This window comes from Saimiri boliviensis, chromosome 21 (assembly GCF_048565385.1).
Source record: "Saimiri boliviensis isolate mSaiBol1 chromosome 21, mSaiBol1.pri, whole genome shotgun sequence".
Classification (NCBI taxonomy): domain Eukaryota; kingdom Metazoa; phylum Chordata; class Mammalia; order Primates; family Cebidae; genus Saimiri; species Saimiri boliviensis.
Window position 1 is genome coordinate 10,184,145 of NC_133469.1, and position 15,495 is coordinate 10,199,639.

Below are 15,495 nucleotides of genomic sequence, written 5' to 3' on the forward strand. Positions count from 1 at the left end.
GCCTGCTGCTTCATGCTTATGTCTCTGCTCCTGTTTTTTCAGCTGCCTGGAATCTTTTCATGTTGACTAGCTGATTCTCTCCAGACTAAGCTCAAATGCCACTTCTTAGAAGGAGCTTTCCCAGGCCATCCCATGCATATACATGCCCCACTTTCCATCTGTTAGGAGCCCTTTGCAGGGTTTCTAGTCTTGAGAATACCGAAATGGTTCGTGTCTATGCCAGTTCTCTATTAGCCGGGGTGTCCTCAGAAGGCAGAACTGAGCCTGGCATAGAAGCAGCACCTGCTGGGTGTCTATGAAACTGACATAAGCTTCCTCTGTGCCCAGATCTCACTAGGGGAAGGACTCATCACAGCTGGGGCCCAGCTGGTGGAACTGGACTTAAGTGACAACGCATTTGGGCCTGATGGCGTGCAAGGCTTCGAAGCCCTGCTCAAGAGCTCAGCCTGTTTCACCTTGCGTGAACTCAAGCTCAACAATTGTGGCATGGGCATTGGTGGCGGCAAGGTGGGTATCGCAGCCCCCTCCCAGCAGAGTCCCCCTCCTCCATCCACATCCATCTGACCTATGTGCCCTGGTCCTTGGCCACCACCATCTGGGATGGCCAGCTGTTGTTTCCAAAAGAGAAAGGCCTCAAAGGCAGCAGCCTACGGCCAGAGGGTAGAGGCATCCGTGAGAGTGGGTTGCCAAGCAACCATCCCAACTTCTTGGGTTGGCTTAGCAATGCAGAGGGAGTGCTGCTGCATACCTGCTGGCTCTGCAAAACTCAGGTCTTGGAGCATCCCTACACTCACTGTACCCTCAGAGCAGCTGGCAGAGCCTGGCACACAGGTTGAGGAAGGAGTCTGAAAAGAGCGTCCGCTCATGGAAGAACAGTCACAGCTCACCTTTATTCCTGGACAGGGCCTTGCCTGGGGGCTGTCCCCAGGCAAGGTCAGTTTAGAGCTTCAAGTTGGGCTGGTCAGTGTAGGGTGGAGCTTCTTTCTTCCCAGAACCTGCATCGAGAGTGGCCTGCCCCGTTCTCTTCAGCTGCATCCTGGTGCCTTTAGACCTAGGGTTGGAGAACACTGAGTGCCAGGCACAACCCCTACACACACTTTCTGACCAAAGGGAAGATAGGGCTGGGGACATGGAACTAACAGCATTTTGGGACATCTTATTTGAATATGCAGTACCTTAACTTTCCCATCCCCACTGAAAAGTGGGTGGTGCCATCCCCATTTTTCCACATAACTCAGCATAGGCTTAGAGAGGTGGGGTGGGGTGGATCACATAGTCGGTGCTGTGAGGCCCATGGAGCCCAGGCTGAGGAGCTGAAGCGCCTACCCTGCAGAGGGTGCCTGTGGCCCTCTGCCTGATGTGAGGGTGAGCAGGGGCAGGCTCTGTGCCTGCCTTAGCCAGCCCTCCCCAAAGTCCACTTGGGCAATAAGCTGTCCCTGTGTTAAGATATAAAAATGGGCCAAGTACAGTGGCTCACGCCTGTAATCCCAGCACTTTGGGAGGCCAAGGCAGGTGGATCACCTGAGGTCAGGAGTTTGAGACCAGCCTGGCCAACATGTAAAATCCCATCTCTACTAAAAACACAAAAATTAGCTGGGCATGGTAGTGGCCACCTATAGTCCCAGCTACTCGGGAGGCTGAGGCAGGAGAATTGCTTGAACCTGCAAGGCAGAGGTTGTGGTGAGCCGAGATGGAGCCACTGCACTCCAGCCTGGGCAACAAGAGCAAAACTCCATCTCAAGAAAAAAGAAAAAAAATCTCAAAATGTTTGCATCAGCACAGAAAGCAGGTGCAGCCCAACCTAGAATAAGTAGGATATGCTGGGAGAGCCGGAGACTCCAGCCAAATGCTTCGGTTTTCCTTTCATTACTTCTCTTCTCCCACCCAGCAGTGCCTGGAAACCGAGGCTCAGGGGATTTTCCTACTGGCCAGGGCTTGTCTAGCCTTTCCTATACTTGCAGTGGGATGAGTTGGGGAATGGGTTTTGAATCCCAGGGCCAGAGGGCCTCACAGGCAGGCAGACTCACCCTGGAATTTGACAGATGGTTCTCTGAGCCTCCCTGACCACTGATTTGATTAGGTCTCTGGGTCCTGGATTTGCTGATCTGCGCCTCTTGGAAGCTCAGACACCATGGTCTGGGTGTCTAACCAAGGCCTGTAGGTGCTTTGGAATCTTTTTCTTCTGGGTAGTATGTGTTTAATGCAGTCTCGGTGCCATGCACTAAGAGAATAGGAGGGCCCAGAGGAGTTGGCAAGGCAAGAAGTATGGCCCTATGCTTGGGAACTATCCAGACCCAAGTTGGACTCCTGCAGGATCTAAGGCCCTCCCGACGTGGCCTCCAGGGAATCAGGGAGAATGGCGGTGACCTAGCAGTCAGCTGCTGCTGCTGAGTAGCTTCCTGAGAGGCTGGTCTATGGCAGAAGTTTGATATCTCTACCTTGAGTGTATGCATGATCCAGCATCACTACCATGAAGTCAGGCAGATGCTGGCCCTTCTGTTCCTCAAGGACAGCTGTGTGCAGTCTCATGCCAGGAGTTAGGCCAGCATACCCACCATGTGCAACTTTGTTGAGTATTTGCCGGGTGACCTTGGCTGATTCACTCACCTCTCAGAGCCTCAGCTTCCTCATCTGTAAAGTATGACCAGTCCCGCCTGTCTCCCAGGCTAGTGTTGAGGTTGAAGTGAGAAAGTATGCAGATACCTTGCTGAGGGTGCCCAGGCCCTAGCAGGTGCTCTGCAAACATCAGGTGTTCTGCAAACATCACTTCTCTCCTGGTACACTTGCTCGTGATTCTTTTATGTCTCACTGACCATGGGCTCTGATTCCATCAGTCAGTCTCCGTTTTTCAGTGCTCTGCCTGAATGCGTGGGATGAGGAAGAGCAGCAGTTTAGCGGCAGTGGCCGCCCCGCTAGGGCTCCTACCCACGGCCTGGGCCCCTTGCTTTTTCCCACAGATCCTGGCTGCAGCTCTGACCGAGTGTCACCGGAAATCCAGTGCCCAAGGCAAGCCTCTGGCCCTGAAGGTCTTCGTAGCTGGCAGAAACCGTCTGGAGAACGATGGCGCCACTGCTTTGGCAGAAGCTTTTAGGGTGAGTGGTTTCTGTCCATCCTGCCCCCGCAGCCCTGAGGTGCATCGGCACAGTAAGCTGATAGTCCTGGGTGTGAATCCCAGGCAGGCACTCAGCCGATAGACCTGGGGCGTCACATGCCCTCTTCAAGCCCCATTCAAAAATGGGCCAGGATTCCTATCATGCATTTCTGGAAAGGTGTGTGACTGCTCCCAAAGGTGAGACAGCCTCAGCCCCCTGTGAGGCTTCAGGCCGCTCAGACCAGGGAGTGTCATTTGCCAGGCCCAGAATTGGTGGAGTGAGATGCCAGGCACGGTGGCTGACACCTGCAATCCCAATACTTCAGGAGGCTAAGCCGGGCAGATCACAAGGTCAAGAGGTCAAGACCATCCTGGCCAACATGGTGAAACCCCGTCTCTACTAAAAATACAAAAATTAGCCGGGAATGTTGGTGGGCACCTGTAGTCCTAGCTACTTGGAAGGCAGAGGCAGGAAAATTGCTTGAACCCATGAGGTGGAGGTTGCAGTGAGCCAAGTTTGCGCCACTGCATTCCAGCCTGGGTGACAGAGCAAGACTCTGTCTCAGAACAAAACAGAAATACAAAAATTATCTGGGCATGGTGGCTTATGCCTGTAATCTCTGCTACTCAGGTGGCTGAGGCAGGAGAATGGCTTGAATCAGGGAGTCAGAGGTTGTGGTGAGCCGAGATCTCACCACTGCATTCCAGCCTGGCGACAGAGCAAAACTCTGTCTTAGGGGAAAAAAAAAAAAGAAGTGGTAGAGCGAGATGGCATGAGTGATGAGTGCTCCCAGCCCCTGGTGTGGGGCACGGAGAAGGAACATACTAGACTTCCCAAGTCAGGGAGACAGGTGGGGCAGCCACAGGGCTTAGGTGACAGATGAGGTGCTCTTGGGTGACCTTGTCTCCACTCCTCTTCCGTTCTCCCCGTCTCCCCCTCTTCTCCTCTCCCCATCTTCCTAGGACATTGTTGAGTCTCTGACCATGAGTGCCAGGAGAAGGTCACACTTGCCCATAACAGGACTGAAAACTTTGGGATCTGTTTCCCTCTTCTCTTTTTTGTTTTTCTGGGACAGAGTCTCACTATGTCACCCATGCTGGAGCGTAGTGGCACAGTCTTAGCTCACTGCAACGTCTGCCTCCCAGGTTCAAGCAGTTCTCCTGCTTCAGCCTCCCAAGTAGCTATAATTACAGAATTATAGGCGCCCACCACCACACCTGGCTAATTTTTGGTTTTGTTTTTTTGGGTTTTTTTTTTTTTTTTTGAGATGGAGTGTGGCTCTGTTGCCAGGCTGGTGTGCAGTGGTGTGATTTTAGCTCACTGCAAACTCCGCTTTCCGGGTTCAAGAGATTCTCCTGCCTCAGGCTCTCAAGTAGCTGGGACTATAGGCGCGTGCTACCATGCCCGGCTAGTTTTTTGTATTTTAGTGGAATTGGGGTTTCACTGTGTTGGCCAGGATAGTCTTGATCTCCTGACCTCGTTATCCACCCGCCTCGGCCTCCCAAAGTGCTGGGATTACAGGCATGAGCCACTGCACCTGGCCTAATTTTTGTATTTTTGTTAGAGTTTTACCATGTTGGACAGGTGGTCTCGAACTCCTGACCTCAAGTGATCTTCCCACCTGGGTTTCCCAAAGTGCTGGGATTATAGGTGTGAGCCACTGTGCCCAGCCACTCTTCTCTGAATTTAAATGTTTTTTTCAACAGACAGTATCCTAGGAGCATTGCTCATACTGGGCTGGATGGGCACCCTGTCCTGCCTGCCCACAGAGTTTGTTTGTAGACACTCCTTGCCTACTTTAGTGCCAAGTGGACAGCACAGAGATCTGCCTCTTGTCTCCCTGCACCCCTGGCTGCAGGGGAGCTCCTGCTGCCTCCTCAAGAGCTGGAGGGGCCTCACTGCCATCCTTGGATCCCTCCCTGCCCTCAGCTTGCTGTCCTCTGTGCACTGGGAATGGGGAGGATGCTTTGGTTGTGCTAAGCCTTCATAAGGTGTCCTCTGGTGGGCTTAAAATGGGTTTTTTGCCGGGCGTGGTGGCTCAAGCCTGTAATCCCAGCACTTTGGTAGGCTGAGGCGGGTGGATCATGACGTCAGGAGATCGAGACCATCCTGGTCAACATGGTGAAACCCCGTCTCTACTAAAAATACAAAAAATTAGCTGGGCATGGTGGCACGTGCCTGTAATCCCAGCTACTCAGGAGGCTGAGGCAGGAGAATTGCCTGAACCCAGGAGACGGAGGTTGCGGTGAGCCGAGATCGCGCCATTGCACTCCAGCCTGGGTAACAAGAGCGAAAGTCCGTCTCAAAAAAAAAAAAAAAAAAAAAATGGGTTTTTTTAGACAGAGTCTCTCTCTGTCACCCAGACTGGAGTACAGTAGCACATCTCTGCTCAATGTAACCTCTGCTTCCCTGGCTCAAGTGATTCTCCTGCCTCAGCCTTCCAAGTAGCTGAGACTACAGGCACCCACCACCACGCCCGGCTAATTTTTTGTATGTTTTACTTTGTTTTTTTGAGACAGAGTTTCACTCTTCTTGCCCGGGCTGGAGTGCAATGGTGTGATCTAGGCTCACCACAACCTCTACCTCCCTGGTTCAGGCGATTCTCCTGTCTCAGCCTCCTGAGTATCTGGGATTACAGGCATTTGCCACCATGCCCGGATAATTTTGTATTTTTTATTTTTTTATTTTATTTATTTATTTATTTTTTTTGAGACGGAGTTCCGCTCTTGTTACCCAGGCTGGAGTGCAATGGCGCGATCTCGGCTCACCGCAACCTCCGCCTCCTGGGTTCAGGCAATTCTCCTGCCTCAGCCTCCTTAGTAGCTGGGATTACAGGCACGCGCCACCATGCCCAGCTAATTTTTTGTATTTTTAGTAGAGACAGGGTTTCACCAATTTTGTATTTTTAATAGTAGAGATGGGATTTCTCCATGTTGGTCAAACTGGTCTTGAACTCCTGACCTCAAATGATCCACCTGCCTCAGCCTCCCAAAGTGCTGGGATTACAGGCGTGAGCTACTGTGCCCGGCAAATTTTTTGTATTTTTGGTAGAGACGGGGTTTCACCATGTTAGCCAGGATGGTCTCAATCATGGCCTCAATCTCCTGACTTTGTGATCCGCTGGCATCGGCCTCCCAAAATGCTGGGATTACAGGCATGAGCCACTGCATCCAGCCAGAATGAGGATTCTTAATCTCCTCCAGTCTGTGGATAGAATTCAGGGGTCTGTGAGCATGAATGAGAAAAAAATAGCATCATTATTTATCCCTAGTGTAGCTAAAATGTATAGTGTGGCCTTTGATTATGAATGTAGACAATAAATCTCACAGCATTAGAAAGGCTTGTGACTACCCAAATAACACATGAGCCCATGTGGCCCTTGAATTAAAAAAAAAAATTTTTTATTGAGACAGGTCATTACTTTGTTGCCCAAGCTGGAGTATAGTCTCAGCCCACTGCATCTTCAGCTTCCCAGGCTCACGTGATCCTCCCACTTCAGCCTCTCGATTAGCTGGGACAACAGGCGCATGCCACCATGCCCACCCAACTATTTTTTGTATTTTAGTAGAGACAGGGTTTCACTGTGTTAGCCAGTCTGGTCTCAAACTCCTGATCTCAGGTGATCCACCCGCCTTGGCCTCCTAGAGTGCTGGAATTACATGCATGAGCCACTGTACCCAGCCTAAAATAATTTTTTTTTTTTTTTGAGACAGAGTTTCGCTCTTGTTGCCCAGGCTGGAATGCAGTGGTACATTCTCGGCTCACCGCAACCTCTGCCTCCTGGGTTCAAGCAATTCTTCTGTCTCAGCCTCCCAAGTAGCTGGGATTACAGGCATGTGCCACCACATCTGGCTAATTTTTTGTATTTTTAGTAGAGACAGGGTTTTACCATGTTGGCCAGGATGGTCTTGATTTCTTGACCTTGTGATCCATCCACCTTGGCCTCCCAGAGTGCTGGGATTACAGGTGTGAGCCACCACACCCGGCCAAATAATTTTTTAAATAAATAAAAATAAAATCTTGTGACTGTGTCCCTAGTGGAAATCACAGATATTTCATCTCAAATTAAGTTTTTGCTGATATATAGAAATATTTCTCACTACATCAAAATTGCAGTAATAGTGGTCCCACCCCTAGATCTTGTTATTTAGTGCATTAACAAAAAGTTCATATATTACTACAGCATGCATTTGGAGTTTTTCCTAAATGTTTTAATAACTGTTCCAGTTGAGTTGATTTCCTTTGTAGTTCTGCATAATTTTTCTTAAAACTAAAACAAAACAAAACAAAACATTTTTTGAGGAGTGGACCCAGGGGTCTCACTAGACTGCCTGAAAAGTTCATAGCACAGAAAATATTCAGAAGGCCTGACCTGGAATGTGCCTCAGTTGGTCTTCCTGTATTTGTGAACCACCCGCTCCCCCGCTTACTCCATGCTGCAGTGAGCACTGGAGGACAGCAGAAGGTGCCTTGGCACAGTTACTCCACGTCTGCCTTCAGTCCTGGGTCACAGTGGAGACTCGGACATGGCCCTCTCCTCCAAAGCTGAGGGGACAATGGGGTGCAGACAGGAATATACACTTTGAATGTAGGCAGGGTGAGGACCACTGTGACAGAGGAGGGAACAGATGCTTCGGAGGCACAGAGGAAAAGCACTGGACCCTGGCTGGGGGAATCCAGGAAGCCTTCCTGGGGGAGAAGGTGACCAAAACAAGAGCCACTGAATGCCTGTGAGTTAGCCTGTCAAGAAAATGCTTGCCTGAAGTACACAGTTGCAAAAAAAAAAAAGAAAGAAAGAAAGAAAATGCTGATTGGCCAGGTGCGGTGGCTCACGCTTATAATCCCAGCACTTTGGGAGGCCGAGGAAGCTGGATCACCTGAGATCAGGAGTTCAAGACCAGCCTGACCAACATGGTGAATCCCCATCTCTACTAAAAATACAAAACTAGTCAGATGTGGTGGCATGTGCCTGTAATCCCAGCTACTCAGGAGGCTGAGGCAGAAGAATCACTTGAAGCTGGAAGGCAGAGGTTGTGGTAAGCTGAGATCATGCCACTGCACTCCAGTCTGGGTGACAGAGTGAGACCCCATCTCAAAAAAAAGTAAGAAAAAATGCTGACAAATAAGGAGATAGTGTTCCAGGTGGAGAGAAGGTGTATCAAAAGGCCAGGATGAGATAGGGCTGCATGGGCCAGGGAAGACCCCCCATCCCCAGGGAAGGACACGGCATGTCAAAGGCATTATGTTGTGTAGGTGGGTAGGGTAGGAGGACCCCAAGAAAAAAAGGTCACATGGAGCTGTGTCATCCCGAGAAGGGCCATGAGTGCCTGCCTACCAGAACCAGGGTCCCTGCTGTGCAGAGGACCCCAGAGTGAAAACAAGAAATCAACCTGCTAGATCTAGAGCTGTGTGACCCTGGGCAAGTCACTGTACCTCTTTGATCCCTAGTCTTTTCTTTGGTGGGGATCCTATTCCAGGTAGTAGGCCTCCCTTGGGAGGCTGAGGAAAGTCAGATGCAGCCATGCCCCAGAATCCCCCAGACGAGCCCCTGCCCTGTGCTGGTGGCAGCCTATTCCTGTGCCTGCTGTGCGGAATTGTTCTCCTTGCCTGCTGGATGCCACGTGGCACTTGGGGCCCACTCCACGCTCTGCCTCCTCTTCACAGGTCATTGGGACCCTGGAGGAGGTCCACATGCCACAGAATGGGATCAACCACCCTGGTGTCACTGCCCTGGCCCAGGCTTTCGCCGTCAACCCTCTGCTTCGGGTCATCAACCTGAACGACAACACCTTCACTGAGAAGGGCGCTGTGGCCATGGCCGAGGTGAGGCAAGTGTGGCAGAGCCCGGTTGGGCCTTGCCAGACAGAGGCTGCTGCTGCCTTTGCAGGGAAGCTGGGGCTGTGTAGCAGGGACTGCTCTGTCCCCTGGGTGTGTGCCCCGTGGGTCCAGCTCTTTGAACATGTCCTGAACAGGGTTGCTCGTCACAAGTAACCCATGCAGCTCTGAGTGTTCATGCCGCCTTCCTCCTGAGCTGCCTCTGTGGCCCCCAGCGGCTGGCACTGGTTTTGTTCTCAGGCTGCACAGGAGCAGGCTGCTTCCCACCTCTGTTTTCCTGGTTGATTTGTTCGGCAGCTGTTGTTTGTTTTGTTCTTTATTACCACTTTCTGAGATGGAGTCTTACTGTTGGCCAGGCTGATCTTGAACTCTGGGCTCAAGTGATCCTCCCACCTCAGCCTTCTGAGTAGCCGGGGATTATAAGTGCATGCCATCGTGCCTGACCCATCAGCTGTTTTTTGAGCCCCTATTTAGTGCTTGGCTTTGTACCAAGCAAGTGCAAGCTGCACAGGGTTGAGCCAAAGACCCCACCTTCAAGGAGGCCCTAGCTCAAGGAGGGAAAGAAGGTGCTGGCGGAGACAGTGCCAGGTTCTGAATGCAGTGGCTACTTGGCTGCCAGGGCCCTGTGGCCCCACAGAAGGCTAGTCTGGCTGCTTATGTGTTAGTAGAGATGTGTGCAGGTGTTGGGGAACACGTCAGAAGGAAGTTCAAATCAGACTTAGGGCAGGCTTCCTGGAAGAGATCACATTTTGGCTAAGTCGTATAGTACAAGTTGTCTGTGGACAGAAGGTGGGAGGTGGGTGTTTCAGGCAGAGGGATTAGCTTATGTGTGGAAGGCCCGGAGACTTGGGCAGGAGCGTTGCTCGACTGGTCTCAGGAAGAGTTGTAGCCGTAACATGGGGAGTGGGGTCAAGGGGTTTTAGCCGGGGACCCAGAGGCCAACAAGGAGAAGACCGCAAAGCTGGTGACTTGGGGAAGAGGACAGTGTGTGGTGGCTGGTGTGGGATGTGACTGTGTGGGGCCCCCATGGTGCTTTCTGAGGGCTGGGGTGTGGCCTGCACCCTCACTCTGGACCCTTGCTTCCCCCTCGCAGACATTGAAGACCTTGCGGCAGGTAGAAGTGATCAATTTTGGGGACTGCCTGGTGCGCTCCAAGGGTGCCATTGCCATTGCAGATGCCATTCGTGGTGGCCTGCCCAAGCTGAAGGTGCCAACCTGGACCCTGACCTCCTCCTGGGGTCTGTGGGTGGTGGGGTGACTAGGGGTGCAGGGGTCTGGTCTGAAGGTAGGTGGGCCTGCGTCCATATCCCAGCTCCTCCACTTCAGGCCCTGTGATGCTGTGTGAGCGCCACACCCCTGTGAGCAATGGTTTTTCATTTATAAAGTGGGCAGGGAGCGGTGTGCATCACTGTGGTATAGTTGAGTACACACTCTGTGTGACACATTGTTGGCTGCAGGGTTATTCTTCCGGCCCACTTTGCCCAATGCCTAGGGAAACAGCACTGGAGGACCGAGTATGCCATATCCTCACTTGGGGAAACTGAGGCTTAGAGTGGGACCTAGTGTCCTGGCCCAGGTTTCTGCCTCCCTCCAACCCTTCCTCTTATTTTCAGGAGCTGAACTTGTCATTCTGTGAAATCAAGAGGGACGCTGCCCTGGCTGTTGCCGAGGCCATGGCAGACAAAGCTGAGTTGGAGAAGCTGGACCTGAACGGTAGTCTGATGGGGGAGTCCTCTGCACAGGTCTGGCAGGCTGGCCCTGGCACCCCAGGCTGACTGCTCTTCCCTCCCCTTGAGCAGGCAACACCCTGGGAGAAGAAGGCTGTGAGCAGCTACAGGAGGTGCTGGACGGCTTCAACATGGCCAAGGTGCTGGCGTCCCTCAGGTAGGGAACTAGGGTGGGCGGCCCCAGAGGTCAGGGTTAGGCTATTCCTTTGTTTCTTTTTTTTTTTTTTTTTTCCTTGAGATGGAGTCTTGCCCTGTTGCCCAGGCTGGAGTGCAGTGGCACGATTTCTGGTCACTGCAACCTCCATCTCCCAGGTTCAAGTGATTCTCCTGCCTCAGCCTCCCAAGTAGCTGGGATTATAGGCGACCACCACCATGCCTGGCCCCTTTATTAGTTTCTACTTGTATATATTCAGAAACGTTGGTTGCACTTCTATTATGTACCAGGTCATACACTAGGCATGAAGTCTGTAAGGGTGGGACAGTCAGGGTTTCTGGCTCATGAGGAAGAGAGAGAATGAGTTGTCCATTCAACAGAGGAGCTCATACGGGCTGAATGGAGTCACCCTCTAGAGCGGGGGGAATTGGGAGGCCTCTGAAGGGGTGAGGCCAGATCTCATCCTGATGTGGTGGGGCCTGGGCAGTGATGGGAGTGGGAGGTAGGGGCTGCCAGAAGGGGCTGCGTTCAGGATTGTTCTTAAGACTCTGATTCAGGCCAGGAGTGGTGGCTCACACCTGTAATCCAAGCACTTTGGAGGCCAAGGCGGGCAGATCACCTGAGGTTGGGAGTTCAAGACCAGCCTGACCAACAAGGTGAAACCACATCTTAAAAAATATTAAAAAATTACCGGGCGCGGTGGCTCAAGCCTGTAATCCCAGCACTTTGGGAGGCCGAGGCGGGTGGATCACGAGGTCAAGAGATCGAGACCATCCTGGTCAACATGGTGAAACCCCGTCTCTACTAAAAATACAAAAAATTAGCTGGGCATGGCGGTGCGTGCCTGTAATCCCAGCTACTCAGGAGGCTGATGCAGGAGAATTGCCTGAACCCAGGAGGCGGAGGTTGCGGTGAGCCGAGATCGCGCCATTGCACTCCAGCCTGGGTAACAAGAGCGAAACTCCTTCTCAAAAAAAAAAAAAAAAAAAAATATTAAAAAATTAAAAATTAAAATTTTTTTTAAAAAAAAATATGCTGACTCTAGAAAGGAAGAGATTCTGAGGCCTGGGGAGTCCACCTGGAGGCGAAGGTGTGGTGGGGGAGCTGCTGCCGCCTCTGGATCCAAGTCCTGTTGGGACATCAGCACCTGGCTCCCTGTGCCCCTCTCATCCCCAAGTCAGCCTCGTTTGTGGGTCAGATACTCAGTTGTGTCTCCTCAGTGCTAGGCCCTGAGCTGAGGCTGGGAACTGGGGACTTGGAGGTGGGCTGAACCTCACAGGTCCGACGGTCCCTGGGAAATGGATTAGCCTTCCTGTGGGGCAGGGACACCCCTACTCTTCTTCCTCCCTCATACCTGTAACTTCCTGAGGTCACGTAGATGTAGGCACCCCTGCCCTGGCATCTCAACCTGGGGAATGTTCCTGCCAAGCCTTGGGCTCTGTGTATGACAGAAACAAAAACAAATGTCTTTGTTTTTTGTCTTCCCTGGTGATCCACCTGCTCCTGTCCTGGGAGCAGGTGCTCCCACACCCTGTAGGCTCCCTCCCACCTGGCTGAGGTGAGGTCTCTGGGCTGGCTGATGGAGCCAGGCCTTGGAGCCAACCTGGGCTGCTGGGTAGAGAGAATCTGCTTCAGCCAGCTCTTTCTGCAGTGATGACGAGGATGAGGATGAGGAAGGAGAAGAGGAAGAAGAGGAAGTGGAAGAGGAGGAGGAGGAAGAGGAGGAAGAAGAAGAGGAGGAGGAGGAAGAGGAAGAGCCTCAGCATCAAGTGCAGGGAGAGAAGTCAGCTACACCCTCACGGAAGAGTCTGGACCCTAACACTGGAGTGAGTTTCTATTGTCGCCATGATCAGAGCCCTGGTCCTGAGAAGGTGAAAGCCTGAGGCATCTTCACAGTGGGGTAGGGGTGTCTCCCTAAGCGCAGTAGCCACAAACATTTTTTTTTTTTTATTACATGATACTGACTTGAAAATGGTCCCAGTGTAATGATAGTTACCTATATTTCTTTCTTTTTCTTTTTCTTTCTTTTTTTTTGTTTGAGGCAGAGTCTCTCTTGTCACCTGGGCTGGAGTGCAGTGGTGTGATCTCAGCTCACATTTACAACCTCTGCCTCCTGGGTTCAAGCGATTCTCCTGCCTCGGCCTCCCAAGTAGCTGGGATTATAGGTGTCCACCACCACGCCTGGCTAATAGGTACGCCCCAGTTCAGGTTTTTCTCTGGCCACCTTTGGTGCTAGCAGGGCTTACCCAGGGTGGACTGTAGTTCTACAGGGACCTACTTTAGACCCCATGTGTCTCTTTAGTCATTTCTGGGGTACTGCATGTTACGACGAGGATCTACTTGGCTGTAGCAGATTTTTTGAGTCCCAGTTAGGTGGCTTCCCCCTGACCCCAAAGCCTCCTGGACCAAGAGCCAGCCAGGGCCAGCATCTCTGGGTGATGTTGATAGAAGGGAAGGGAGGAAGAATTCTAGACTTTGCGCCTAGATGGGCTAGAGTGAGGAGTGGATGTGCAGGTGTGGGGATGGGCACAGCTGTATTGGGGAGTCTGAGGCCTGGAATTCTACAGAGCTTCTGTGCCCCCACTTCCCAGGACCCAGCTCCCGTGCTGTCCTCACCACCTCTTGCAGACGTCTCCACCTTCCTGGCTTTTCCATCTCCAGAGAAGCTGCTGCGCCTGGGGCCCAAGAGCTCTGTGCTGATAGCCCAGCAGGTAACAGCCACACCTTCACCACCCTATATGTGTCATGGCTTCTGGAACTTCTAGAGAAAAGGGATGAACAGCTCAGGGACCTTGGGGTGCCACGCTGTCAGCTGGGGGCAGGGAGGCTTGGCCTGCCACTGTTATAACACGCGCAAATGTCCAGTGTATTTATAAACCTCTAGGGATTGCAGATTTTCCCTCCCCAATCCGCCTACAGAAAGTGCAGCCCACCAGTTCCCAGTGCTGACTGGGGCTAGTAAATTTCCTCAAGACTGTTGCGTGTGCACACCACACCCACTCCTTGGCTTCTTGCTGCATGTTCTGTCAGCCCAGCTGCTTCAAGAACTAGCCTATTGCCCAGGGCCTCTTTGGAAGTGACCTGCCTGTTACAGGATGGCTGCCCTCACTCCAGCTTCACTTGTTGGTTGGCTTACTCAGAGATGATCACTGGGGTATCTATTTTCTGTCAGGTACTATATTTGGGCATGATTTTTTTTCTTTTTTGAGTCCAAGTCTCCCTCTTGTCCCCAGGCTAGAGTGCAATGGTGTGATCTCAGCTCCCGGGTTCAAGTGATTCTCATGCCTCAGCCTCTCGAGTAGCTGGGATTACAGGCATCTGCCACCATGCCCACCTAATTTTTTTTTTTTTTTTTTGTATTTTTAGTAGAGATGGGGTTTCACTATGTTGGCCAGTCTGGTCTCAAACTCCTGACCTCAGGTGATCCACCTGCCTCAGCCTCCCAAAGTGCGGGGATTACAGGCTTGAGCCACTGTGCCCGGCCTTGGGCATGATTTTATTTAACCCTCTTGGCACCTTGAAATGTAAGCTCTGCTGCTCTTATTTTATAGATGAGCAAGTGGAGGCTCAGAGGTTATAGAGAAATAAAATATGTCCATTCTCAGAATTAGCTTAACATTTTGGCTGATTGCTTTGTTATGTTTTTCTGTATTCTTTTTTCTTTTGAGACAGAGTCTCCCTCTGTCGCCCAGACTGAAGTGCAGCGGCGCAATCTCGGCTCACTGCATTCTCCGCCTTCTGGTTCAAGTGATTCTGCTTCCTCAGCCTCCTGAGTAGCTGAGATTACAAGCGCGCACCACCACGCCCAGCTAATTTTTGTATTTTTAGTAGAGACAGTGTTTCACCGTGTTGGCCAGGATGGTCTTGATCTCTTGACCTCATGATCCATCTACCTTAGCCTCTCAAAGTGCTGGGATTACCAGCGTGAGCCACCATGCCTGGCCCTTTGTTTCTTTTAACATGATAAATGAGATGATGTAAGCCTTTTTGTGTTCTATCACTTTTTTTTTTTTTTTTTTGAGACAGAGTATTGCTCTGTCGCCAGGTGCCAGGCTGGAGTGCAATGGCATGATCTCAGCTCACTGCAACTTCTGCCTCCTGGGTTCAAGCAATTCTCCTGCCTCAGCCTCCCGAGTAGCTGGGACTACAGGCACACGCCACCACGCCCAGCTAATTTTTTGTATTTTAGTAGAGATGGGATTTCACCATGTTGGCCAGGATGGTCTTGATCTCTTGACCTTGTGATCCGCCTGTCATGGCCTCCCAAATTGCTGGGATTTTAGGTGTGAGCCACCATGCCTGGCGCCATCACTTTAATTTAACACCATTCATCACTTTCTTGTGTCTGTAAAACTCTTCTCATGGTTTTTACTCCAGTGAGTGGATGTAGCACTTACTATAGGCACATACCACTATCCTTGGCTAATTTTTTTCCTTTTTGTTGACATGGGGTCTTGCTATGTTATCCAGGCTGGTCTCAAACTTTTGGCCTCAGGCCATCCTCCCACCTCAGCCTCCCAAAGTGCTGGGGTTGCAGGCATGAGCCACCACACCCGGCTGGTTCATTCCCTTGTTTTCATCCTGGTTCATTCCCTCTCTATACTGCATATTTGCTTGCTGCTGGCCAAGTCTAGGGCAGACTCTGAAGGGACAGCATGGAATAGGCAGGACCTGGCATTGCCGGCAG

General features: G+C 51.5%; 1 protein-coding gene across 1 annotated transcript in view; it reads left to right on the forward strand.

The window, feature by feature from the left end:
- RANGAP1 (Ran GTPase activating protein 1) overlaps window positions 1-15,495 on the forward strand; it is a 44,953-nt gene that overhangs the window by 23,923 nt on the left and 5,535 nt on the right. Inside the window, exons 5-12 of the mRNA XM_003932832.4 lie at window positions 328-507; window positions 2,958-3,092; window positions 8,757-8,915; window positions 10,021-10,134; window positions 10,541-10,640; window positions 10,727-10,811; window positions 12,460-12,634; window positions 13,400-13,519. Coding sequence (XP_003932881.1) covers window positions 328-507; window positions 2,958-3,092; window positions 8,757-8,915; window positions 10,021-10,134; window positions 10,541-10,640; window positions 10,727-10,811; window positions 12,460-12,634; window positions 13,400-13,519 — 1,068 coding nt within the window. The remainder of the gene's footprint in view (window positions 1-327; window positions 508-2,957; window positions 3,093-8,756; window positions 8,916-10,020; window positions 10,135-10,540; window positions 10,641-10,726; window positions 10,812-12,459; window positions 12,635-13,399; window positions 13,520-15,495) is intronic.